This window comes from Odocoileus virginianus, chromosome 34 (assembly GCF_023699985.2).
Source record: "Odocoileus virginianus isolate 20LAN1187 ecotype Illinois chromosome 34, Ovbor_1.2, whole genome shotgun sequence".
In the NCBI taxonomy this organism is placed as follows: Eukaryota; Metazoa; Chordata; class Mammalia; order Artiodactyla; family Cervidae; genus Odocoileus; species Odocoileus virginianus.
The window spans coordinates 16,051,485-16,078,147 of NC_069707.1; the positions used below are offsets into that span (position 1 = coordinate 16,051,485).

The following is a 26,663-nucleotide window of genomic DNA, read 5'->3' on the forward strand; positions in this document are numbered from 1 at the left end:
ATTTCCTGTCAATGTTTTTTTTCTTTTAGCTCGGAAATGCCACACAAGAATAGCTGCCTGGGGACAGGTGCCATCTGGGGTCACCAGCCTTTACCTACTGATGCCTCCTCCAGGCCCAGGGGCTGAACTGCCTTCCCTCCCTCAGTTTCTAGTCAGAAAACAGTGGCTGTTTGTGGTAGAGGAGCAGTACATTTGCAAAGAACTAATATTTTTATTAATGCCTGATGCTGGGAAAGATGGAGGGCAGCAACAGAAGAAGACATCAGAGGATGAGATGGCTGCACGGCACCATCGATGCAATGGACATGAACTTGGGCAAACTTCAGGAGATGGTGAGGGGCAGGGAGGCCTGGCTGCAGTCCATGGGGTGACAAAGAGTCAGACACCACTGAGCGACTAAACAACAGCAGTTCTTTTATCAGTGGTTCGGCAGTAAAGAATCTGCCTACAATGCAGGAGACATGTGTATGAGACACTGGTTCGATCCCTGGGTCAGGAAGATCCCCTGGAGAAGGAAATGTCAACCCACTGCAGTATTCTTGCTGGGAAATCCCATGGACAGAGACACCTGGTGGACTGTATCCTTGGGGTCACAAAGAGTCAGACACCACTTAGTGGCTAAACAACAACAAAATATTTTTACTAAACTGAAGACAACAGCATCTGGGAACAACATCTGCTCAGAATAGAGGTAAAGATGAGGATTTTTATCTTCTATTTCTTTTTCAACAATATCACACACCTCCACCAACCACTTTATGGTGGAGTCATAGACTCCACTGGGTCATCTCAGCAAGCCCCTCTCACTGACTTCAACTTGGTCACAGTCATTGGGAGGGCAGCAGGTACTCTGGGCAAACACAGGAGGGCAAGCAAGGGAGGGATCCCTGCCTGCTGGAGAGTATGACCTCATTTAAGAATCAAGGCTTTTTTTTCCCTTTCTCTAGATTGGACTGGTTTGCTCCTGTTACCTGACAGTTGATTCCATTCATTCCATGTTCTTAATTCTTTTACACCTGGAGATCTTCACCTTTCTCTAAGCTCTTCTACCTAGATTCTTAAGCCTGGACTCTTCCTACCATCTAGCTCACAGGTTTTTTTTTTTCTCTCTGCTTCAACTCCACAACATGAGTGTGGACCCAGCCTGCTTGGTCCTAAAGCATCCAATTCCAGGGACTCTTCACCAATTTCTGAAATTTCTGGGCCTGAAGGAAACCAGGTGTCCTTGCAAGGATCATCTGCTGGGACCCTCGACAAGGAGACTGGACAGTCCTGATTCTTCCACAAGCCCCAGAGTAAACCTATTGCCCATACCTGCAGAGAAGAGTGCAGCAAAGAAGGAAGAGAAGGACCCAGGTAAGAAACAGAAGATCAGAACCATGTTCACTCAGAACCAGCTGTCTGTGCTCAACGACAGACTTCAGAGGCAGGAATCAGTCTCCAGCAGATGCAAGAACTTTCCAATATCCTGAAACTTAGCTACAAACAGGTGAAGCCCTGGTTCCAGAACCAGAAAAACAATTGACTGAGGAATAGCGACTCTGTGACTCAGGGCTCAACAACCACAGAATTCCTGGCTTTCTCTTCCTGGCACAGGACTGCTTGGTGACCTCTTCTGGAAACCTGCCTATACGGAGTGAATGGACCTAGGATATCCCACCTGGGAGCAGCCAGAGCTGGAACAGTTGGTCTTGAAGCAACCACCCCAGAGTCAGAGCTGGTATCCCCAAGCCTAGAAGAGCCAGACTTGGAACAATCAGTTCAACAAACATGTTGAGGAATTCCTGCCACCCCAGATCCAGGTCCAGCAAAACTGTCCCGTCAGCGATTTGGAAGGCACTTTGGAGACTGCTGGAGAAAGCTATAACGTAACATAGCAAACTGCTAACTATTTGAGTTCCCAGCAGCAAATCATGGATTTATTCCCAAATTATTCTATAAATGTAGAGTCAGGATTTTTATAGATAGCTATATTATTCTATCTTGAATATGAGCAGTGACTGTATTCTCTGGAATTTTTCTTCTTTTAGCATTTTGCACCTTTTTACCTTGGAGTTTCCCAGGTGACTCAGTGGTAAAGAACCCACCTGCCAGTGCAGGAGACACCAGTTCAAGCCCCGGGTTGGGAAGATCCCCTGAAGAAAGAAATGGCAACCCACTCCAGTATTCTTGCCTGGAAAATCCCATGGACAGAGGAGCCTGGCAGACTACAGTCCCTGCAGTCACAAAAGAGTTGGATGGGACTTAGTAATTAACATATACAAGAGACAGCTTTACACATGGGCATCACCAGATGGTCAATACCAAAATCAGATTGATTATATTCTTTGCAGCTGAAGATGGAGAAGCTCTATACAGTCAGCAAAAACACCACCAGGAGCTGACTGTGGTTTGGATCATGAACTTCTTACTGCAAAATTCAGACTGAAACTGAAGAAAGTAGGAAAAACCACTAGATCATTCAGGTATGACCTAAACCAAATCCCTACGATCCTACAGTGGAAGTGACAAATAGATTCAAGGGATTAGATCTGATAGAGTGCCTGAAGAGCTATGGACGGAGGTTCGTGACACTGTATAGGAGGCAGAGATCAAAACCATCCCCAAGAAGAAGAAATCCAAAAAGGCAAAATGGTTGTCTGAGGAAGCCTTACAAATAGCTGAGAAAAGAAATGAAAGGTAAAGAAGAAAAGAAAAGATACATCCATCTGAATGCAGAGTTCCAAAAATTAGCAAGGAGAGATCAGAAAGCCTTTGTAAGTAAGAAAATAAGGAAAGAAAATTTCTTTGCTTCGTAAGCAAAGAAATAGAGGAAAACAATAGAATGGGAAAGACTAGAGATCTCTTCAAGAAAATTAGAGATACCAAGGAAACATTTCATGTAAAGATGGGCACAATAAAGTACAGAAACAGTATGGACCTAACAGAAGCAGAAGATATTAAGAAGTGGCAAGAATACACAGAAGAACTATACAAAAAAGATCTCAATGACCCAGATTACCACGATGGTGTGATCACTTACCTAGAGCCAGAATCCAGGAATGTGAAGTCAAGCAGGCCTTAGGAAGCATCGCTACAAACAAAGCTAGTGGAGGTGATGGAATTCCAGATGAGCTATTTCAAATCTAAAAGATGATGTTGTCAAAGTTAGTTCAGTTCAGTTCAGTCGTGCAGTCGTGTCTGGCTCTTTGCACCCCCATGGACCGCAGCATGCCAGGCCTCTCTGTCCATCACCAACTCCCAGAGTTTACTCAAACTCAGGTCCATTGAGTCGGTGATGCCATTCAACCATCTCATCCTCGATCATCCCCTTCTCCTCCTGCCTTCAATCTTTCCCAGCATCCAGGTCTTTTCAAATGAGTCAGCTCTTCACATCAGGTGACCAAATTATTGGAGTTGTCGAAGTACTGAACTCAATATGCCAGCAAATTTGGAAAACTCAGCCATGGCCACAGGACTGGAAAAGGTCAGTTTTCATTCCAAGCCCAAAGAAAGGCAATGCGAAAGAATGTTCAAACTATCACACAATCACACTCATTTCACACGCTAGCAAAGTAATGCTCAAAATTACCCAAGCCAGGTTTCAATGGTACATGAACCATGAATTCCCAAATGTTCAAACTGGATTTAGAAAAGGCAGAGGAGCCAGAGATTAAATTGCCAACATCTGCTGGATCATAGAAGAAGGAAGAGAATTCCAGAAAAACATCTACTTCTGCTTCTTTGACTACGCCAAAGTCTTTGACTGTGTGGATCACAACAAACTGTGGGAAATTTTTAAAGAGATGGGAACACCAGACCACTTGACCTGCCTCCTGAGAAATCTGTATGTAGGTCAAGAAGAAACAGAACCAGACGTGGAAAAACAGACTGGTTCCAAGTTGGGAAAGGAGTACGTCAAGACTGTATATGGTCACCCTGCTTATTTAACTTATATGCAGAGTACATCATGCAAAATGCTGGGCTCAGTGAAGCACAAGCCGGAATCAAGATTGCCAGGAGAAATAACAATAACCTCAGATATGCTGATGACACCACCCTTATGGCAGAAAGTGAAGAAGAGCTAAAGAGCCTCTTGATGAAAGTGAAAGAGGAGAGTGAAAAGGCTGTCTTAAAACTCAGCATTCAGAAAAATAAGATCATGGCATCTGGTCCCATCACTTCATGGCAAATAGATGGGGAAACAATGGAAACAGTGAGAGACTTTATTTTTCTGGACTCCAAAATCACTGCAGATGGTGACTGCACCCATGAAATTAAAAGACTCTTGCTCCTTGGAAGAAAAGCTATGACCAACCTAGATGCATATTAAAAAGCAGAGACATTACTTTGCCAACAAAGGTCCGTCTAGTCAAGGCTATGATTTTTTCAGTAGTCATGTATGGATGTAAGAGTTGGACCATAAAGAAAGCTGAGCACAGAAGAATTGATGCTTTTGAACCGTGGTGTTGGAGAAGACTCTTGAGAGTCCCTTGGACTGCAAGGAGATCCAAACAGTCTATCCTAAAGGAGATCAGTCCTGGGTGGTCATTGGAAGGACTGATGTTGAAGCTGAAACTCCAATACTTTGGCCACCTGATACAAAGAGCTGACTCATTTGGAAAGACCCTGATGCTGGGAAAGATTGAGGGCAGGAGGAGAAGGGAGTGACAGAGGATGAGATGGTTGGATGGCATCACTGACATGATGGACATGGGTTTGGGTGGACTCCAGGAGTTGGTGATGGACAGGGAGGCCTGGCGTGCTGCGGTTCATGGGGTCGCAAAGAGATGGACATGACTGAGTGACTGAACTGAACTGAGGACATTCTGCTAAGTGAAATAACACCATCACAAAAAGACAAATATTGTGTTATTCCACATATACAAGATTCTTAGAGTAGAGAAAATCACAAAACAGAAAGTAGAATGGTGGTTTTCTTGGGTCAAGGAGAAGGTGAAATGGGGAGTTAATGTTTGATGGGTACAGAGTTACAGTTTTGCAGTGATAAGATCTATGGAGGAAGATGGTGGTGATGATTATGCAACAATGTGAATGCATTTAATATCACTGAACTGTACACTTAAAAATATTTAATAGCTAAGATGGGATTTCCCTGTTGGTACAGTGGATAAGAAGCCAGCTGCAAATGCAGGGGACATGGGTTCAGTCCCCGGCCCAGGAGAAGTCCATGTGCTGCAGAGCAACTAAGCCCATGCGCCAACAACTACTGAGCTGGCATGCCACAGCTACTGAAGCTGGCATGCTTCAGGGCCCTCACCTGACAACTGCTGAAGCCTGTGTGCCTAGAGCCTGTTCTCCCAACAGAAGAAGCCACTTAGCCCATGCACTGCAACAGATGCTCACCACATCTAGAGAAAGCCGGTGTGCGCCAAGCAACACCCAGCATAGCCAAAAATAAATTAATTCATTAACTTGAAAAATTAGCTAAGATGGTAGATTCTGCTATGTGTATTTTAACACACACAAAACAGCTAAGGGTGCACAATTCTGGCTCATCACTGGTCCTGCACTCCCGGCAGCAGGCCTCAACCCTGACCCCTCCTGCACCTGATTTCTGCTCTGAGTATCAACTGGTTTACAGCAGGAGCAGCTGCAGAGAGAGGCCATGCCCAGGTGATGATGACGTGGGTGTTTGCTGCTGAGCTGGGCTGGTAGGGTAGGGAAGGATGGGGACAGCTCTGAGAGCCAACAACAAGGATCTGAAAATGTGGACCTGGGACGTTGCCTAAAGCTGGAAGAACCCTCTTCCTGGTGTGAGTTGCCCAATAGTTTGCCCTGTTCTTCAGAGCCGGAGAAAGGGTAGAAGATTGTGTACTGACACTTTGCCAGAACTCCCCAAAACTTTTGGCAGGAATTAACTCCTGATGGAATGGAAGAGAAAGAAGGTACAAGCCAATGAACAGAGAGGCGATGGGAAAACAAGAGTCAACCCTCTCCACAGAGAGGTGAAGAGTCCAACTCTGGGCTGAAAACCTGTGTGCCCTTCCTGGCCAGCCTCACATCGAGAGCTGCCCTCCTCACCCCAGACTGCTGACAGCTGGGCACTGCAGCCTTTCTCAGGGCCCGGACCTGAGAGATGTTCACACTCCTCGCACTTTCTTCCTTCCTAGTCTCGTTTTCTGAGGCCCTGGGCCAAGGTTCCCTTGTGGTACCTCTGCTAAGGCCTCCATAAGAGAAGAGAATGGAGAAAGCTTGAAGACCCCTGTCCCCACCCAGACTCAAGCCCAGGTCTCTCTACCCTGAGTTCTTCCCCTACCCCCACCTCAGGGTCCTTAAAGCTGCTGGAGCCTTTTGCCCTGGGCTCTCTGAACAGGGAGGCGGGCTCTACGCAGGCCACCACACTGGGGAAAGTGAATGAGAGCCGCATTTCCTCTGGGTTCAGACTCTGGCCTGTGTTCTCACAAAAGGGTGTTAACTTGTGTCTCTCAGCTCAGCTGAGCTAATAAGGAGAGGTGGGGGTGTGGTCACGGATCAGGAGAGCCTGGGGACTGGGCTAATCTTGGCCAGATCCAGGTCGCCTCAGCTTTGAAGAAGCCAACAGGAGAGGTCAAGTGAGGTGGTGTGAGTCACTGTGGGGATTGCCTCAGCTTCAGAACACCAACAGGAAGCAACACGCAGCCCGGTATGAGCCACGTGTGCCCCAGGAGCTGAGGGGTTTGCCTGGCAGCCGCTGCTCTCTCCCTCACCCTCACCCTGGACCAGGAGGACGGCCACACCCCAAGCCCATGCCAGAGGGCGCCATCAGCCAGGCGAGCTGGGCGGGCGGCCAGGCTGCCGCCTGGGCTGTCAGGGCTGCTCCGCTGGGCTCACCCAGGGCTTCCGGGGTGTCCAGAGAGACTTCTCCCTGGACTACCCCCAGCTTCACTCTCTGCGGACGCTCCTCCACACTCATCGGCAGCGCTGACTCCACTTCCCACTGTATTAAGTGTCATGTGTCAGAGGTGCAAAGCGCCGAGGTGAGACAAAACTCAAGCCACAGTCGGAGCCGCCCACCCGTCCCCTCGTGACTCCTTTCTGACTGCTGAGCTGGGTGAGTGGGCAGTCTCACTTCACCTCAGTTTCTTCCTCAGTCGCTCAGGGAGAGAAGCAGGACCACTCTCACCAAGGAGTGAGGAAAAAGTGAGGTCACATTTGCCAAGCCCTGGGTGCCCAAGAGCGGGCTTCCCTGATAGCTCAGCTGGTAGAGAATCCGCCTGCAATGCAGGAGATCCCGGTTCAATTCCTGGGTCGGGAAGATCCGCTGGAGAAGCGATAGGCTACCCATTCCAGTATTCTGGGGCTTCCCTTGTGACTCAGCTGGTGAAGAATCCGCCTGCAGTGTAGGACACCTGGGTTCGATCCCTGGGTTGCGAAGATCCAGGAGAAGGGAAAGACTACCCACTCCAGTATTCCGGCCTGGAGAATTCTGTGGACTGTATAGTCCACGGGGTTGCAAAGAGTTGGACGAGACGTTCGCTTTCTCTCAGTGTCCAAGAGATGCTCAACAATTATCAGCTCTCCTCATGACTGAAGAAGCTTCAGTTGCTTTTAAACTCTCCAGGATCCCCCAGAGAGAAACCCTCTACTCCCTTCTGACTAGAGAACCCCAAATCTCTCCCTTTGCAGAAATGCTGACTTCCTTTTCTTAAGCAATTTTTTTCTTTATTCACCTCGGCCCTTTTTCTTCTTGATGGACTCAAAATACTTTATTATAAACATCATATTTTAAAATACTAAATATGCACATGGTAACACAATGCACTGTTTCTTTGTGCTAATAGTAGCTTATACTTTATTTTATTTTTAATTAGAAATGTTATTGAAGTGTAGTTGATTTATGATCTTTAGTTAGTTTCAGGTATACAGCAAAGTGATTCAGTTGTATATTATACGTACATATACATACCATATAGATTATTACACAATACCGGGTATAGTTCCCTGTGCTATACAGTAAGTCCTGTTGTTTATCTATTTTATATCCAGTAGTGTGTATATGTAGTAGCTTATATTTTAAATGCAAACTCTGAGCTCTACCTAAAGGAGACATGGACATTTTTTTTGTTTGTTTTTTTGGTTGTGCCTTGTGATTTGTGGGATCTCAGTTACCTAACCATGGTTTGAAGCCAAGCCATGGCAGTGAAAGCCTGGGATCCTAACCACTAGGTCAGCCGGAAACTCTGGAAATATATATATATATACTTTTTAGCTAAACTCAGATTTAATAAATGAATAAATTATTTACTCAAAAAAGAACAAGTTGATGACAAATTCACACTCAAGTAGTTCTGACTGTTGAGGGAAGTAAGTAGCCTATCATTTGAAACCTTAGCAGCAAACATAGCATACACATAGGTTACACACATTTTGCTATTTGTTAAATATATAGGCGTATAGATAAATATATTTACATCCTTCAGTAAGCTGTAAGAGCACAAAACTAGAGAAGAGATCTTTCCCATATTCAACTTATTTGACCTGACAATAATATACTTTCCAGCTTTCAGCATATATTCTAATTTCTTACCTTGCCTTAGAAAATAAATTTACACAGTTCAACCTGTATTATTTCCATGCTAAATACTAGTTGCATGCATTTATTAAACAGGAGCATCCTTATGAGGGGATTTGTGAATTTGTTCTGGGACAGAAAATGAGAACCAGATAGTGATTTCATCACCTTAAACTGAATTCCTTAGCATCCCCTCATGATAACATATGGCAAATCTTTAACTATAAAGTACTTTCTGGACCTTATGTAGTTCAAAGTGCTAGGACAAAATCATACCATTCTCACTACCTTTGAAAATAAACAGAATTCGTATACTTACCTTAGATCTTGTTTGAACATTCCATTCAATTTACTGGAATTTTTTAAAATGCTGCATTACAAATGTAATACTGAATGAAGAAAATGAATCTTATTAAATTTAATCTTATTCAAAGCAATTATCAGTCTAATAACATCAGTAAAAAACAAAACAAAACGGTACTTTTAGTCAAGAGATGAAATACACGTAAAATCTAGCTATTTTCCTATTATTCTTTAAGCACTTTCAGATTGAAAAATACACCATAAAAAACTGAAAGATTCTGCTAAGTTTACTCATTGAGTACTTTTGACACTGAAAATAAGAGAAAGATTAATACCACAGTTATAACCATTGGGACACAAGAATCACTAAATGATAGGATTGAGGACTTCTCTGGAGGCACAGTGGTTAAAAATCCGCCTGCCAGTGCAGGGGACATGGGTTTGATCCCTGGTCCAGGAAGATCCCACATGCAGTGGGGCAACTAAACCCATATGCCACAACTACTGAAGCCCTGGCTCCTAGATCCCACGCTCTGCAACAAGATAAGTCACCACACTGAGAAGCCAGCACAAAACTAGAGGGTAGCCACTGCTTCTCACAACTAAAGAAAGCTGGCATGCCACAATAACGATCCAGTGTAGCCATAAATAAATAAATAAAATGAAATTTTTTTAAGGAATAATTTTTTTTTAATTTGGGAGTTTTAATTTTATTATTTAAATTTATTTATTTTTGTCTCAATTGGAGTCTAGTTACCTTACAATATTGTGGTGGTTTTTGCCATACATTCACATGAATCAGCCACGGGTGTTCATGTGTTCCCCATCCTGACCCTCCCTCCCTCCCTCCCCATCCCATCCCTCAGGGTCATCCCAGTGCACCAGCCCTGAGCACCCTGCCTCATGCATCGAACCTGGACTGGCGATCTATTCCATATACGATAATATACATGTTTCAAAGCTATTCTCTCAAATCATCCCACCCTTGCCTTCTCCCACAGAGTCCAAAAGTCTATTCTTTTCATCTGTGTCTCTTTTGCTGTCTCACATATAGGGTCATCGTTACCATTTTTCTAAATTCCATATATATGCGTTAATATATTGTATTGGTGTTTTTTTTTCTGACTTACTTCATTCTGTATAATAGGCTCCAGTTTCATCCACCTCATTAGAACTGACTCAAATACATTCTTTTTAATAGCTGAGTGATATTCCATTGTGTATATGCAATACTACTTTCTTATCCATTCATCTGCCGATGGACATCTAGGTTGCTTCCATGTCCTGGCTATTGTAAACAGTGCTGCAATGAACATTATTTACATACATACATACATACACGAGTCAGGGCTCATTAAAATTATTTCCTTGATAAAAATAGGGGTACCTGCAAACCAGTCTTTCTTTCCATTGTGGTTTCCAAATATACCTGTTTTCCCACCCTGAATAGAAAAACAAACTTAATATAGGTTATAGCATACAATTTTCCCTTTAAAAAAGGAAGGAGAGTAGGTATGTTTTTAACACAGAAGATTTCACTGTACATATGCTGCTGCCTCATCTGTGTGTCACTTAATGATGTACTTGGGAGACACACAGTGCTGAGTATTCCAAAGCATGTTTCTACCAAAATTTATTTAAGCATCTCTCACTTGGGTATATTCAGGGTGTTTCCAGCTATTGCTTTCACAAACAAAAAAAAAAAAAGAAAAAATCCTGTAATAAACATCTGTACATACATCTTTCCAAACTTATATGAATATATTTGCAGAATAACTTCCTGGAGTTAGAATTACTGGGAAGATGAGAATATTTTTAATTTCAACAATTTCAAAAACTTTTCAAAATTGACCAAATATTATAAAATGTGAGTCCTCAGTTTGGCAGGGTATGGAGGACCTTAGGTTAGCAGGAGGTCCTGGTCCTGGAGGATATTTTGGCAAAGTGTATGAAAAAACCTCTAAAATGTCCAAGCCTAACCTACAGACTATAAGGTAATAGTCTCTTATTTTGAGCCACTACACTTTGTGCTAATTTATTACAACAGCAATAGAAAACTAGACAGACACTATCAAAACTGCTCAGACAACAGAAATGGACAAAAGCCAATCTAACTTTTCAAAAGATAGATTTTGCAAAACTTGTACCTAAAAACAACCCTGAATTAAGAAAGATTGTACAAAGAGCTTTTATGGGCTTATTGGAGAACTCACAGGAAAACGGTGCTCATCAGGACAGTAAGTCGCTTACTACATTTTCCAAGGACTTGTATCCATCTGTTTAACTTGGCGTTGTAAACTGAAAAGTATGCTAATACAGCGTACTGCAATTCCAAGTCACTTGACAAGCTCTCATGATATGTTTGCAGAAAAGATGGAGAAATTTGGCTGAGCAAGAGCACCTGGGTGGATGAGTAACCTAATAATCATAGCCAAAGGGTTCAAATTAGTGAATCCATGTTAACCTTGGGGTAGGTCTTAGTGGAATACCTCAAGCCTCCCTCCTTGGCTTTCCTACAGTCCATCATTTAAATCAATTTCTTGGACAAAGACATAGGACACTTTACAGATGATTCAAAGCCAGGTGGGATAGAAGGTGTTAGGTTTCAGGACCAAGATCTAAAGGGCTCATGCTAGGATGGATGGGTCTGTGGACGGACAGCAGGGCTGAGTAGCCAACAGTTACTAACCCTGTCTCTTGGGCTGGCCGTGTGGCGGATGTTTTCACTTAAACGTCTCGACAACCCTGGAAAGTAAGGTTACACAATCACTTCCACATTATAGATGAGTCCTCTGGGGCTTGCCCCAGGCTCACAGTGCTTTTAACACTGTTGAATCTCACAGGCGGCGTTGCTTGCAGGCTATAATGGCAGCTTTTAGATATATGAAGAACCATCACTTGAGACAAATTATAGATTGCTCAAACAGACCTCAAGAAAATAAACTACAAAAAGTGTGTGGAAACCACACAGCCGACTGTAACTGAATATAAGACACAGCATTCTAGTGAAGAGAAAGGCTGACCCGAGGATGGACTCCCCGGGTGAAGTCTTGCGCTCCCAGCCAGGATGAGATGGGGACAGTACTGGTACCTGGTGTGTGAGGCTGTGGTAAGTCAATGATCAATGTTTGTGCTGAACTCAGAGTATTGACTGGCAGTCCAAGCACAGTCCTTTTTAAAGTGTCTCTTAAATTTGCAATAAAAAATGAATAGAAGTGTTTAAGCAAACGCTAGGCGTTGCCTTAGTCAAGTAGAAGACAATCTCTGGGGCCTCCCCCGGCCCCTCACTGCTCCTTTGCTCTCACTCTGCCCTCAGCGGGGAGAGGCAGTGCTCCTAGCCATGCTCGAGGTTCATGCCCTCTGCACCTCAGTAACGGCACCTGGGCACCCAGGGCCCAGCTGGACTCCTAACAGTTCCTCCCAAACCACCTGGGTGCAGTTTCTGTGCATTGTGCGAAATTAACGTATGGTAACCACAGGCTTTGTACATGGAGGGCAGAAAACATCAGCCATTGAGAGAAACAGGACTTCTGTGTTCAGAGGGGTGGAGATGCTAGACCACCAGCCCAGGAGGAAAGCAGCCTCTGGGACCAGCTGCCTGGCTGAGGGTTTCCGCCCTGGGATCCCGGCCCTCTTTCTGGCTGGCGACACTTCTTGCCCTGCCCATAAGTGGCATCTCTCCATGCCAGAGCTCCCTGGTGCTTTTCCTCAGGCCACTGTGAAGTAGGCTTCTGTTGTTTGCCACTCAGAGAGATTTGTTTTTTCCTGGCTGCGCTGGTCTTCACTGATGTGTGTGAGCTTTCTCTGCGTGCAGAGAGTGGGGGCTACTCTCTGATTTGGGCTTCTCGTTCTGGCGGCTTCTCTTGCTGTGGAGCACCATTTCTACTCTGCTCAGGCTTCAGTAGTTGCAGCGAATGGGCTTAGCTGCTCTGTGGCATGTGGGATCTTCCCGGAGCAGGAATTGAACCCGTGTCCCCTGCAATGGTAGGTGGATTATTAACCATTGGACATCCAAGGAAGCCTAATCTACAAAGATTTTACCATGACAAACCCCATCACTAAGCAATGATATATACAAGTCTGTGCAGAGAATCCAAGGAGGAGGCCAGGGAAGTGCCCAGGGAAGCTGCTGGGATGAGAAAGTTGTCAGGCAGCCCCTGCCTTCACTCTCTGGGGACTGCGTGTGCCCCATGTTCTACAGGTGCCCCTGCACCCCCTCAGCTGAGCAGCTTCTCTGCTCCATCACCCCACACAGGACCATGTGCCCCCCACCACCACCACTGGCTCCCAGCTTCACTTCCCTCACTGACTCCATTGTTCCTGGATTCTCTGCCCTTGGGAGACAGTGTTGGTTGCTGGGCTCGGGCCAGGAATTCATTATGGTTCCATCAGCAGTGGACGAGCTGGGTCACCTGGGAGCTGGGGCTGCCCCTCCAGGCATGTGGACAGAGCAGACGCTGTGAAGGGGGTGAGGATGGGGACGAACCTTCATGACACGACTGCTGGGTCGGCAGGTTGTAGGGGATTCAGGCTTCAGCTGGTTGCACATCTTCTAATCTTGGGGAAGCTCCCTTATTTCTCTGGGACCTGGTTTTTTCCTGTAAACTTAAAAGGTAGAACAAGAAATAATAATTATTATTATTTATTGAGCATCTTCCATATGCCAGGTGCCCTGTAAAGATCTTACATGCACTAGTTTAACTTGTTTATTGCCTGTAAAGCATTTAAGACAGTCACTAGAATGACAACCTCGTTCCAACCTTCAATAAATTGATGCATAATGTGCAACTCTCAATTTGCTGGACTTTTACCCTTAATGATCTTATAAAACAGAGAAACATCTCCATCTATTCAGATCACAGTCCTGACATCTATATCCTCACATAAAATTTCTTCTGTCCATTCATAAGGATTTGTTTAGGCTTTCAAATCAAAACTATCTTATTTCCAAAATAATGGAAATGAGTTTATTTATTTTAGAAATGATAATTTATAAATATATTTATAAATGATAAATAAATTACTTCCTTTATCATAGTTCAGTTGCTCAGTCACCTCCTACTCTTTCCAACCCCAAGGACTGCAGCGTGCCAGGCCTCCCTGTCCACCACCAATTCCCAGAGTTTACTCAAACTCATGTCCACTGAGTCAGAGATGCCATCCAACTATCTCATCCTCTGTCGTCCCTTTTTTCTCCTGCCTTCAATCTTGCCCAGCATCAGGGTCTTTTCAAATGAGTCAGTTCTTCGCATCAGGTGGGCAAAGGATTGGAGTTTCAGCTTCAGCATCAGTCCTTCCAATGACTATTCAGGATTGATTTCCTTTATCACAAGTCATAGCAAAAAATTCAATCAATACAAAGTAAGAAAGTGAACATTCCTCTTCACTGCTCCTATCTTGACCCTAGAAATAACCATTCCTAATGGTAAAAAAAAAAAAAAAGAAAGAAAGAAAGGTCATTTCCACTTTTCTCAAAAATATTGGGAAGTTAGCAAAGTGGGGAAACTGTGTGGTTGCTGTAAGGGTTTGGCCTTAATGCCACTGAGCAGTGCGGTCCCACCCTCCTCCCCCTCCTCATCCCACCACCCTCCCCCACCACGGTGGAGCAAGTGAGCTAGGTGGGTTGCACTCTGTGCTGACTCTACACTGTCTCCGAGATGAGTGATGTCACCTGCTCATCTAACAGTTTTGTGACGGCTGTATGATATCGTGTGTTTGAAAGTGTTTGCAAACCAAAAAATCATATACAATTGTTAGTTATTATATCATACATGTTGATATATTATATCATACATGTTGGTTTTTAATACTAATCATTTTAATAATAGTTTTAGAAGGTTTGATGATACCTCTGGAGCCATTCTTATTACATGTGGAATTTTATCCTCATAGCAAGCTTTTTCAAGCTCTGAGGTTTAAATAAAACTGGAATTTATATGACTCTCAGGGCACTGAAAGTGGCTGCAGTCATGTGGGGTAAATATTTCACAATGGAAGAAACTACAGCCCAAAGTGCTACAGCCCAGACACAGCCTTTGGGGCTAAGAGATTTTTTTTTTTTTTAAGCTTCAACATCACTCAAATACGCATACACACACAACTTTAAAATTTCTCCTTTTCGTCAAATGGCAAAAAAATACTAGATTAATTTTTTTTCTATTTTTCTCTATGTTTAGTTTCCAATTTCACCTCCTACTCTGTTCTTTATTTGAAAGCAATAGGTTCCTAACTGTCAGCTGTGAAAATAAACTACAGCAGAGACCTATTTTCCTATCCAGTCATTTATTCATACCCCCCTAAAAATCTAGACATTTAAAAATGTAAAATTCACAATCCTCAAGTTTCTAGTAAAAAAAAAATTTCTGGATGTGCTAGGAACAAGAAAATGTGATTCATAATCATGAGAAAAATGAATCAATAGAAACAGACTCAGAAGTAAACGGGACACAGCAGCAGCTCACAGGCAGCTAGAACTTTCAGGTGTAGCCTTCCTTGGGTTGGACTTTTTCACAGGGGTATAGGTCATAAAGTAGCCCATACTTTATTAGGTCACATAAAACAATTCCTCTTATAAGACTTCAGCCAAAGGCCTCTGTGCGCACCGTAGAGTGAACTTTGTAGCTCCCCTTAAGTGACTGTGCTCAGGTTTCTAGTTTAAGTTTGTAGAAAATTGAATGAATGTGACCACTGTTTGTGTTGTTTCACAGCACTGCCTGTCTTCTGTTACCAAGTGCATCTTGGGGAGCTAAGATGAAAACAATCATGGACACTGGAGGTGAAGGGCTGAAGATGGTGCCAGGTGGTTCTCCAGTGAAGCACATCCCTTCTCTAGAGTGGCCCTGAGGTCACAAAGATTTGTGGAGACACCCCTTCCCCTCCTCTCCAGGAGCCCGTGTCGCATTGAGAAGAAAACAAAGGTTAATAATGATATTATAATGTGATATTTATTCTTAATATATGATACTTATTTTTCACATATGATATTTATTTTTCTCTTTTTGACTTACTTTACTCTGTCTGACAGACTCTAGGTCCATTCACATCTCAAAAATGATCCAGTTTTGTTCCTTTAAATGGCTAAACGATATTCCCTTATATATATGCACCACATCTTCCATTCATCTGTCAATGGACACTTAGGTTGCTTCCACGTACAGACATATAGCTGATTCACTTTGCTGTGTATCAGAAACTAACACAATACTATAAAGCAATTATACCTCAAGAAAAAAAAAGGTAAAACATAAAATAAAATCATGTCTTCTCCCTGCTACTAGAAAAAAAGAATAATGATTTAAAAGAATACCTGTGTTTATCTCCGAGGGTGTACTGAAATGCACCTGGAGTCAAAAGGCAATAAATTACTAACTGACAAAAAGATTTTTGTAATTAAAAAAAAAAATAAGCCCAGCATGCTTGAACCAGAATGTCCGCCCAGAAGTGGAGGCCGGTGGGAGAGGCGCTAGACTCCTGTGGGGCACCGCCTTCTCTCCATGGCTACCTTCAGTTCAGATCAGCTCAGTCACTCAGTCGTGTCCGATTCTTTGCGACCCCATGAACCACAGCACGCCAGGCTTCCCTGTCCGTCACCAACTCCCGGAGTCTACCCAAACCCATGTCCATCGAGTCGGTGATGCCATCCAACCATCTCATCCTCTGTTGTCCCCTTCTCCTCCTGCCCTCAATCTTTCCCAGCATCCGGGTCTTTCCAAATGAGTCAGCTCTTCACATTAGGTGGCCAAAGTATTGGAGTTTCAGCTTCAACATCAGTCCTTCCAACGAACAGTCAGGACTGATCTCCTTTAGGATGGACTGGTTGGATCTCCTTGCAGTCCAAGGGACTCTCAAGAGTCTTCTCCAACACCACAGTTCAAAAGCATCAATTCTTTGGCGCTCAGCTTTCTTTATAGTCCAACTCTCACATCCACACATGACCACTGGAAAATCGATAGCCTTGACTAGACGGACCTTCGTTGGCAAAGTAATGTCTCTGCATTTTTTTTTTCCATTTATTTTTATTAGTTGGAGGCTAATTACTTTACAATATTGTAGTGGTTTTTGTCATACATTGACATGAATCAGCCATATGTCTCTGCATTTTAATATGCTGTCTAGGTTGGTCATAACTTTCCTTCCAAGGAGCAAGAGTCTTTTAATTTCATGGCTGCAATCACCATCTGCAGTGATTTTGGAGCCCAGAAAAATAAAGTCAGCTATTGTTTCCACTGTTTCCCCATCTATTTGCCATGAAGTGATGGGACCAGATGCCATGATCTTAGTTTTCTGAATGTTGAGCTTTAAGCCAACTTTTTCACTCTCCTCTTTCACTTTCAAGAGGCTCTGTAGTTCTTCACTTTCTTCCCTAAGGGTGGTGACATTTGCATATCTGACGGCTGCCTTTCCTGCCGCCCACAAAAAAAAAAAAGAAAGAGAGGAATGTGGGCGGGGCCCGAGCTTGCGGGGGGCGGGGCAGAGGCTGCAGGGGCGGGCCCGGAGGGGCTGGGAGGGGCGGGGCGGGGCGGGGCGGGGCGGGGCGGGGCGGGGCTTGACACGCCCCATCTCCCGCGGCCGCTGTTCACCACGGAGTGCTGATCCGGTAGACGCGGCCTCTTTCTCGCCCTCGATCTGACCCGGGCTCCTGGCAGAGAGACGCCGTCGCACCCGGGCTTCCGGGAAGGGACGAGGAGCTGTGCCAGGGCGACGGGCCGGCTATGCCTCCATCCGCTACGATTCCCGCCGGCGACCGCGCGCCTGCGGCCTCTGGGACGCAGCGGGGCCCCGGGGAGGCCGCGCTTTGAGGTCCCCGGTGCCCAGCGCCCGCCGCGGCAGCGCCGGAGAATCCCGGGGCCGGCGCACGCCCGTCTTCCGTCTCCCTCGCACTCTGACGCCCAGCGTCGCCTCACTTCCTCCGCCGCCGCCCGCCATGGCCTCCGTCGCCCGGGAGGGCGCGGGCTCGGGGCGCAGGCGCCCGCCGCCGCGCCGGGCATTGCCCGGCCTGTTGCTGCTGTGCTTGTGGCTGCCCGGTGGCCGCGCGGCCGGTTCGCCCTCCGCGCCGCTGTCCGAGCTGCATGCGCAGCTCTCGGGTGTGGAGCAGCTGCTGGAGGAGTTCCACCGACAGCTGCAGCAGGAAAGGCCGCAGGAGGAGCTGGAGCTCGAGCTGCGCGCGGGCGGCGACCGCCAAGAAGGCTGCCCCGGCCCTGGGGGCGGCGGCTACAGGGCCAGGCCCGACGCCATCATCCGCACCAAGGACTCGATCGCGGCCGGCGCCAGCTTCCTGAGCGCGCCGGCGGCCGTGCGGGACTGGCGGCAGTGCCTGCAGGCTTGCTGCCTCGAGCCGCGCTGCTCCGTGGCCGTGGTGGAGCTGCCCCGGCGGCCCGCGCCCCCGGCCGCCGCGCTCGGCTGCTATCTCTTCAACTGCACCTGGCGCGGCCGCAGCGTCTGCAAGTTCGCGCTGCACCGAGGTTACAGCAGCTACAGCCTCAGCCGCGCCCCAGAGGGCGAGCAGGAAGGCCTGGAAGCCGGCGCCCTGGCCCTCGCCCGGGCCTCGCCTCGCCTGGGTAAGCACCCACCCGAGGCCCGGGCCTGGTCCCTCGGGCCCTGCTGTCTGTCCTTGTACCTATTGGTGGCTGCGTTTGGGAGACCTACCTAGGCAGGACCGCTGGGCCCTCCTCAGTCAAATCAGAAATGAAATATCCAGCTTTGACATCTCAGTCCTAGGGATGGTTTTTGAGAAACTCCCAGTAGATTGGGTGGAAGCGGGCACAGTGGACTGCTTCTGGAATTTTTCTAAGTTTAGGGAGGAATACTGATCTGAAAGGATTCGCGGAAATTCGCTTTAATGGAAGAGAAAAGTTCAGGGGGGAAAGTCTATTTTAGTCTCAAAGGTTCTTATAAGGTATGGTTTGTGTCAAGTAATAACAAGAGCAAAATCTAATTAGATACCAGATTGCTCACAGCACACCCTTATTTCTTAGCTTGGCTCTCAGGATTCATGATTCCACCTAAAGTTGCTTTCATCAGACAAAATTGGGAAGGGAACAGGTCAGGTTATTTTGAAGTGGGTCTAACTATTTTCTATGAACTATGGTTCTCTTTGTTAAGGAGTCGGGAGAAAAGGAGCTCCATTAATTGAAAATAAAGTTTAAAGCACCTCTCTTTCAAAGAGAAGCTAAAAAGGATGCTTTTTGTTTGATGGTTTTTATTCTGGGGATGATCAGAATGAGAATTAAGACCCAAACAGGAGGCAAAAAAGAAAAAAAATGTGGCAGTTGGAGATAAGGTCTCAGGAAATAAAAGCTTGATTGGGCCTGCCTGTGTTCAGCTGAGTGTGTTTGATTGCAGTCTGTTGCTGTTTGCTTTATGATGACGCAAGAGTGAAACCATAACAAGACTAGAGGGGCATAGCCTCAGCCACTTTGGAAATCTGGAGTCTCCATGACCTTTAGGTCCAAAGAGAAGGGTCTGGAAATCTGTGTCCACAATGGCCTACCTCCCTTCCCACCTCCAGTGCAATAAATATCCAAGGTCACCTGAGATTTCTAGGCCTTGAGGCACACACTGCAAAGGACCCCAAAGTTTTCTCCCTGAAGTGGAGGTGGGAGGCACTTTCACCGTGCATCCCATGGCTGTTTCACATACATCTTTCCTCCGCCCAAGCAGGGACTCAAAAACAAATCCCAGCACCAATGAAACAAAATCCCTTTCCCTTCTCACTGCACAACTGGAGGAAACCAGCATTGCCAAATGGAGCTTTCTCCTAAGCCAGTGAAACAGAAAGGAAAGTGGAAACCAGGAAAGAAGGAGGGACTGCCAAGGCGGGCAGGGGGGACTTTATTGTAGAAGTTTCTGAATCATTTTTTCTTCTACTTCCTTTTTTGAACTTCCTTTCTCTGGGCGGGGGTGGGGGGGTTGTCTAGTAATTCACTTTGGAGATGCTCCAGGGTACACCCAGATGACCACTGGGCTTGGTCCTTATTCAGGAAAAGAGCTGCTCTGCTCACAAGTTCTTTGCATCCCAGGAATGTGGACACATGGAAGGGTGCTGCTTCCAAAATGCCCTCATTCTGTCCGCAGAGAGGGCAAAGGTCACCCTACCTGATGTCTTATGTTTTTCCTGCCCAGATCCTTAACCTCCTGAAGTTCTCTGTGCTTCTGAGACTAAGTGGTTCCTTCATGAATGTTTTTTTGTTTTTCTGAAGCTCGTGAGCACATGTCGTTTAAGGCTAAAGGAGCATGAAAATGGCTTCGAAATTTACAGAAAATGTTTTAGGGTCCATTTGAGGTGAATACAAGGATCATGAAAAAAAGAGCAGGGGGCCAGGTGGAATTGCACAGTACACACTTTCAGCGGACCCGTCAGCCATTTGTTGTTACAGTGGACCCCGTTAGCCCTGTTTTTTTTTGGACATTTATTGAGTTTGATAAACAGCACTGCTATAAGCTCCTTAGACACGTGAACTCACTCTGTCCTCACAAATCTGTCCTTTCCAAATCTAGGTTCTCTCATAATCCCCAGGGTACTTGAAGGCTTGGTGAGAGAAAGTAACCTGCCCAAAGGTCTCATAGCACCTGCTTTGTGGAGCTATGCATTGTAAGTTGTGAGCAGTGCTTTGTGAGTTGTGACCTGTGTTTTGTGGAGCTGTGAGCTGTGAGCTGTGTTATGTGAGTCGTGAGCTGTGCCCTGTGAGTTGTGGAGCTGTACTGTGGGGCAGCTTGAATGCTTTCTCCAACAGCATCAGGCCACCTGGAAGTAGAGATGCCCGCTGTTGAGTTTCCAGGGTGAGACTGACTAAGCAGCTACCTGGGATGATGGGAGAAGGTGGAAAGGAGTGGAGGATGCTGGAGAGAGAGGTGTGCTGAATTGACACAAGCTGCCTGCAGTTGTGTGCAAAAGGCAGGGTAGAGGGCTTTTGGCCTCAATCCTGAATTTGAAAGCCAGCTCTTCTCCATGAGGGTCTCTGTTCATCCTCTTAGGACTCGAGTGCTGGCCTCGCCTCCCAGCTGGGCTGTCATGAGGATCAAGGGTGGACACGCTTTGTGAATTAGAACGGTGTTTCCCACGCACCTGATGTCACTATGGGACCTTGGCTGGATTGTGTGGCTGACTGGAGGGACTGGGGGTCTATGTTTTCTGATGAAAGTGAGGAGCAGCAGGAAGGAGGGAGTGCAGCAGTTAGGACCTCAGAGGACCCGGAGAATACAGTCTCCAAGAGCTCAAGGGCCAGCACCTTTATGCTCTTTCCACTGGATATTCAGCCTGAAAACCAGGATCTCTAGGCAAATGCAGGGTAATCTGAGAAGTCAGGCTTGCATCTGTATTAGGGAAAGTTGGTGTTGGACAGCACTCTGCCATCCCCTCTGCAAACCCACGCATAGCTATCCCTGGCCTCTCTCTCATCTACTCCAAGGGCAAAGGAAAGAACTGACCGGGGAAGGTTCAAAGCTCATCCCTCCATGAGTGCCTGACCTATTGCATGTTTCTCACATTTTCAACCTCTCCCTTTTGTGTTATAAATAAATATCACAAAAGAGTTGCAAATAATTATGTAATACTATTGAGATAACCAGTGAGAATATATTGAGACTTGCAACTCTGATCACACAGAAATTCCAAATGGGTTAAAGAATTAAATAATTTTTTAAAAAATTAGGCCATAGGTTACTCCATACATAGAAGATTTGAAGAAAATAAATTCACTATTACACGTCTGGGGGGAAGATAACTTTCTAATCAACTGAAGAGATCACAAAGAGAAAGGATGTAGTATACACATGTTTTTAAAAACTTCATTATGTCAAGAAACAAAAGAAATTGCAAATAGGAGTCTGGGAAGTTATGAGACCAATGTATTTATTATATTAATAGTAAGCTTATATGAATCAGGGGCTTCCCTGGTAGCTCAGCTGATAAAGAATCTGCCTGCAATGCAGGAGACCTGGTTATGTGAATTAGTAAGAAAAACAAAAAGAAGTAGGCAAAGGATATGAACACAGTTTCCAGAAGAGGATATTTAATTGATAAACATGGAAAAATGCTCAAACTTAGAAGTAATCAGAGAAATATAAATAATACCAGCTTGCTGTTCCCAGGTGGCACTAGTGGTAAAGAACCATCCTGCCAATGCAGGAGACCTTAGAGACTCTTTCAGTCCCTGGGTCAGGAAGATCCCCTGGAGAAGGGCATGGCAACCCACTCCAGTATTCTTGCCTGGAGAATCCCATGGACAGAGGAGCCTGGCAGACTACAAGTCCATCGGGACACAAAGAGTCGGACACAACTGAAGCGACTTAGCACACACACATGCACTGTTATTACACTGACAATAATAAGTTTACTTAAGAGTTACATTGGTATGCATGTGGAGAACTTATAATCATACATGGTCACTGAGAGTGTACATTGAAATGTCTCTTTTGGAAATCAATCAAGAAAGATACCAGAGAATATTAAAATATTCATTCTCCTGAGATATGTTTTAAGGAAAATGATCCATGCTAAAAAAAAAGTATTAGCAAAAAAATTATTGTGGCATTATGTATGATGATGAAGATAATTGGTAACAAAGTAATATCCAGTAGTAGAGGCTAGGGACTTAAAATGACAACTGTGAAGTTTATACAGTGACACAAGCAATGGTAGGATATATGAATAAATATCAATAAGTAAGAATACATCAATAAGTTAGGTTAAATTCAGGATGTAACTTTATATTTACTGTAACTAGAGTATATGTGAGTGCTCCCAAAGTATAGTGGGATAAGTGGAGCCTTTCAGTTAGATCTGAGCTGACATCTCAACTGACAAATTTATCACTTGTGTGGTCTTAGGCTACTAAGTTAGCCAATCTGACCTAGTTTCCTCAGAAACTTGTGAAAACTGGGTGAATTTATGGCTCAAAAATGCTTCGTGTGATACCTGGTACAAAGAAATCACCCAATAAACAGTAGCTGTTACTTATTATTGGGCTTCCCTGGTGGCTCAGTGATAAAGAATCTGCCTGCAATGCAGAAGGCCCAGGTTCGATCCCTGGGTGGGGAAGATACTCTGGAGAAGGGAATGGCTGCCCACTCCAGTATTCCTGCCTGGGTAATCCCGTGGACAGAGGAGCCTGGCGGGGAACAGTCCATGGGGTGGTAAAGAGTTGGACGCGACCGAGCAGCTAAACACCACCATCACCAATATTAATTACTATTATCGGCAGCTCAGATGGGGAAAGACAAACAATACACACCAAAAATGAAGATAACTATATTGGGGTTGTAAATAATTTTTTCCTGACATGTTGGAATTAAGAAAAATGCACAATGAAGAAAACAGATCACAAAAGCAAACAAACTGAAAAAAATCAAGATGGATTTTGACCTTTAATATCTAAGCCTCTTCTCTTAGTCTGGCCCCACTTCCATATCTTCAGCCTTGGCTATTATTGGTGCCCAAGCAGTAAGACCCAGATTCCTATTTCTTGTCATTAAGGCATTGTTCAGAGCAATATGTCGAAAATCAGAGTAGTTAATATACCTCTCTGCGTAAAGCGCCACCTTGATATGCTCCATCAAGATGGGTATGAGTTTTATTTCATCTCTGTGGATCATACCAAATATGCTTAATCTTCAAAAGAAATCAGTGTTTCCAGAGTACTTCACGTTGGCTTATTACATTTTGTTTTGTTTTGTTGTATAACAAAAACTCAAAGTGACATTTAAGCTTGTTCTTCATCAAGTCAAATTTTTTTTGAATGACGGCAGACTCTTCTTTTTGTTGTCATTTGTTTATTTTTAAGACCTGTTTCTGGCTTAAGTCGCCTAAGCCAAATCACTCTGGGTTGTTTTATTTTTAAGATTTTATTTATTTATGTGTTTATTTATGGTTGCATTAGTTCTTCGTTGCTGCATGCAGGCTTTGTCTAGTATCCATGCACAGGCTTCTCATTACGGTGGCGTCTCTTGTTGCAGAGCTCGGCCTCTAGCACACTGCGGCTGGGTAGTTGTGGTTCATGGGCTTAGTTGCCCCACTGCTTGTGGTGTTGTAGCCATGCATTCCAGGACACAAACTCACTCAGAAGGACAATGCAGATAGTGGAGTTCAGTTTATTACACCAGCGGGCCCCAAGGCAGAGTCTCTTCTTAGCCAAGGACCCCGACCAGTTTTTGTGAAAACCTTGTATACCCTAAGTGTGCGGGCCCAAACCCACCTCCCCAAATTCCCTGAAACTAGTCTGAACAAAGGAAAAGAAAGACACAAAGTTAACTTGTGATTCATATGCCTTAGGCCTCCATAGTTAACAGCAGACAATTATCAATAGGCCTGTAGTCGTACCCTGATAAGTGTAATAGAATCTATGTTTCTGTTGGGTTACACAGACAATTAGGGTATTCTTTTAGGCGATGGAGAGTCTAGGTACGAGCTCTGCGGCTCTTCCATGGGTGGGTGGGGGGGTCTGGTTTTCCAGTTGGTATGTCATTTCCAGAGATACTGGGCACATAGCTCAAAGTCCACAGTCCAGCCCGAGATGGAGTCCTGCTTTCAAGACAGAGCCTGTTCTGTCTGTTTCCTCCTTCAGTGGGATCTTAGTTTCCAGACTAGGGATCGAACAGTGTCCCCTGCCTTGGCAAGCGGATTTTTAACTACTGGACCACCAGGGAAGTCCCAGCTCTGACTTATTTTTAAAGACATTATACAGTGTAATTTGCCTGGAGTTAAACCGAGTAGGAAATACAGCTCTATTATTTCTGATACAGCGACCAATTTAGAGGACATGATGATTTTACTGGGTTCATAAACCATATCTTTAAGCTTCCCTAAAGAAAAGTAAATGACTAGAGTGATGATTTTTTTTTTTCCTTCCAGGAGGGCAAGGATTAGTCTTACAATATGTGCAATATTTCCAGGCATACCTGTTTTTCCATCTGAAATATTTTTGGTTAAATCTTTGAGGGCCTAGGACTTCCCTGGCAGTCCAGCGGTTACGATTCCACTCTTCTTCCACTTTCGAAATGGGCAAGTGTTCAATCCCAGTCGGGGAACTAAGATTCCACAAGCTTTGCAGCAAGGCACAAAAGATTCCAGAATTGTAAAGTAGTAAACCATTGTGTCAAAAGTGATGAACCTTGCAGAAGCAAAGGAAAGTTCTCTATAAAACTAAAAGAGGGCCTATTAGTAATGCAGTTGTCATCTCACTGCTTCCCTGGGAGAAGCAGAATAAAGTCATCAGGCCCTGGACCTTTGCTCAAGGGGAAAAAAGGAGACCAATTGTCTTCTAAGGCAGAGGTTGCTTGTGTGGCATAATTTGATTAGTAGTCCTCATTGTTTTAAATGACTGTGAACATGGGACTCATTTTCTCAATAGGAACATGTGCACTTCGGCAACAGTAAGTGTGCTGATTCCTTGTGTTAGTCGCTGAGTCGTGTTCAGCTCTTTGTGATCCCATGGATTGCCACACGCATCCATGCATGCAATGGTGGGATGTCCTCCACCATCTCCTGGAGTTTTCTCAAACTAACATTCATTGAGTCAGTGTTACTATCTAACCATCTCATCCCCTGCTGTCCGCTTCTCCTCCTGCCCTCAACCTTTCCTAGCATCAGGGTCTTTTTCAATGAGTCAGCTCTTCGCATCAGGCGGCCAAAGTTTTGGAGCTTCAGCATCTGCATCAATCCTTCCAATGAACATTCAAAGTTGATTTCCTTTCGGGTTTGCTGGTTTGATCTCCTTGCAGTCTGAGAAAATAATAGGATTACCGCTAGCTTCAAATGTCAGGCTGTTGCAGAAACCAGCACTCAGAAACCAAGCACCACACTTGGACTGTTGGAGAACCCAGGTTTATTATGCCAGCGGGCCCAGAGGAGTTAACACTCTAAGCTCTGAGCCCTGAACAAAGGGATTACAGAGTTTTTATGGACAGACTGTAGTGGGCAACACTAGCTGTTAATAGGCTGGTTTAAACGAAGGGGTTTCGCACATGGGGGAACAAGATGGGGAGGGGGCTGCCTGAGCTGGATAGGCATGATTAAGCAGGTTTGCAGGGGCTGAGCGACTGCAAAGAGCAGGACGTGAGCGAGATAAGCTCCCGTTCCTAGTACTGCAAGTCCCCACTTTCTGAGACTATGGGACCTACAAGATCTAGAGTTTGCAAGCTGAGTTACAGAGGCTGAGTTATGTAAAATTTTAACTTTTCCTCTTCAAGGCAGTGAGTATCTGGATTGGGCCTTAGAAGTTTACTTTGGAGGCAACTTCAGCTGTGCAGAAAGAGAGCACTGTCTTAGCAGCATCATTTAAAAGAAGTTAAGGAAATCCAGGCCAAAATTTTGATCAAGTTTTGGTGCTAGAGTGTTATAGCCACGCTTTCCGGGAAACAAACTCACTCAGAAGGACAATGCAGATAGTGGAGTGCAATTTAGTACACCAGCAGGCCCAAGGCAGAGTCTTCTCTTAGCCAAAGACCCCAACCAGCATTTGTGAAATTCTTTTATACCCCATGTGTACATGTCCAACCACCACCCCAATTTCCTTGAGACTTACATAAACAAAGGAAGGGTAAATACAACTACAATAACCCCATCATTCACATGATATGTGTTCAAACAGTTAATTATCAATAAGCCCGTGGTCACGTTCAAGCCAGTTAATAATTGATAAGCCTGTGATTACATCCTGATAGAAACAGGAAAAAATTTATGACCTGTCCAGAGACAGGGGTGATTACGGTATGTTTCCTCTTAGGCAATGAGTAACCTGGATGTGATCTTCAAGATTCCCCTGCCCAGAGGGGATCTTATCCTTCCATTGTCATTCCCACAGGCACTAAGCAGAGAGTTCAGAGTCCACTGGAGAGGCAGCCGAGCATGATCAGCACAGATAGGCCTGAG

The 26,663-nt window shown here is 45.1% G+C and overlaps 1 protein-coding gene and 1 pseudogene across 6 annotated transcripts in view; both read left to right on the forward strand.

Annotated features, from left to right (window-relative positions):
* The first annotated feature begins 236 nt into the window (after window positions 1-236).
* LOC110148333 (homeobox protein NANOG pseudogene) lies at window positions 237-6,907 on the forward strand (annotated as a pseudogene).
* A 10,717-nt stretch (window positions 6,908-17,624) lies between these two features.
* Window positions 17,625-26,663, forward strand: part of LRP11 (LDL receptor related protein 11) — a 93,613-nt gene continuing 84,574 nt past the window's right edge. For all 6 annotated transcript variants that reach the window (XM_070461478.1, XM_070461477.1, XM_070461476.1 and 3 more), the window contains exon 1: window positions 17,625-18,354. In XM_070461478.1, coding sequence (XP_070317579.1) covers window positions 17,721-18,354 — 634 coding nt within the window. In that variant the 5' untranslated portion in view covers window positions 17,625-17,720. The remainder of the gene's footprint in view (window positions 18,355-26,663) is intronic.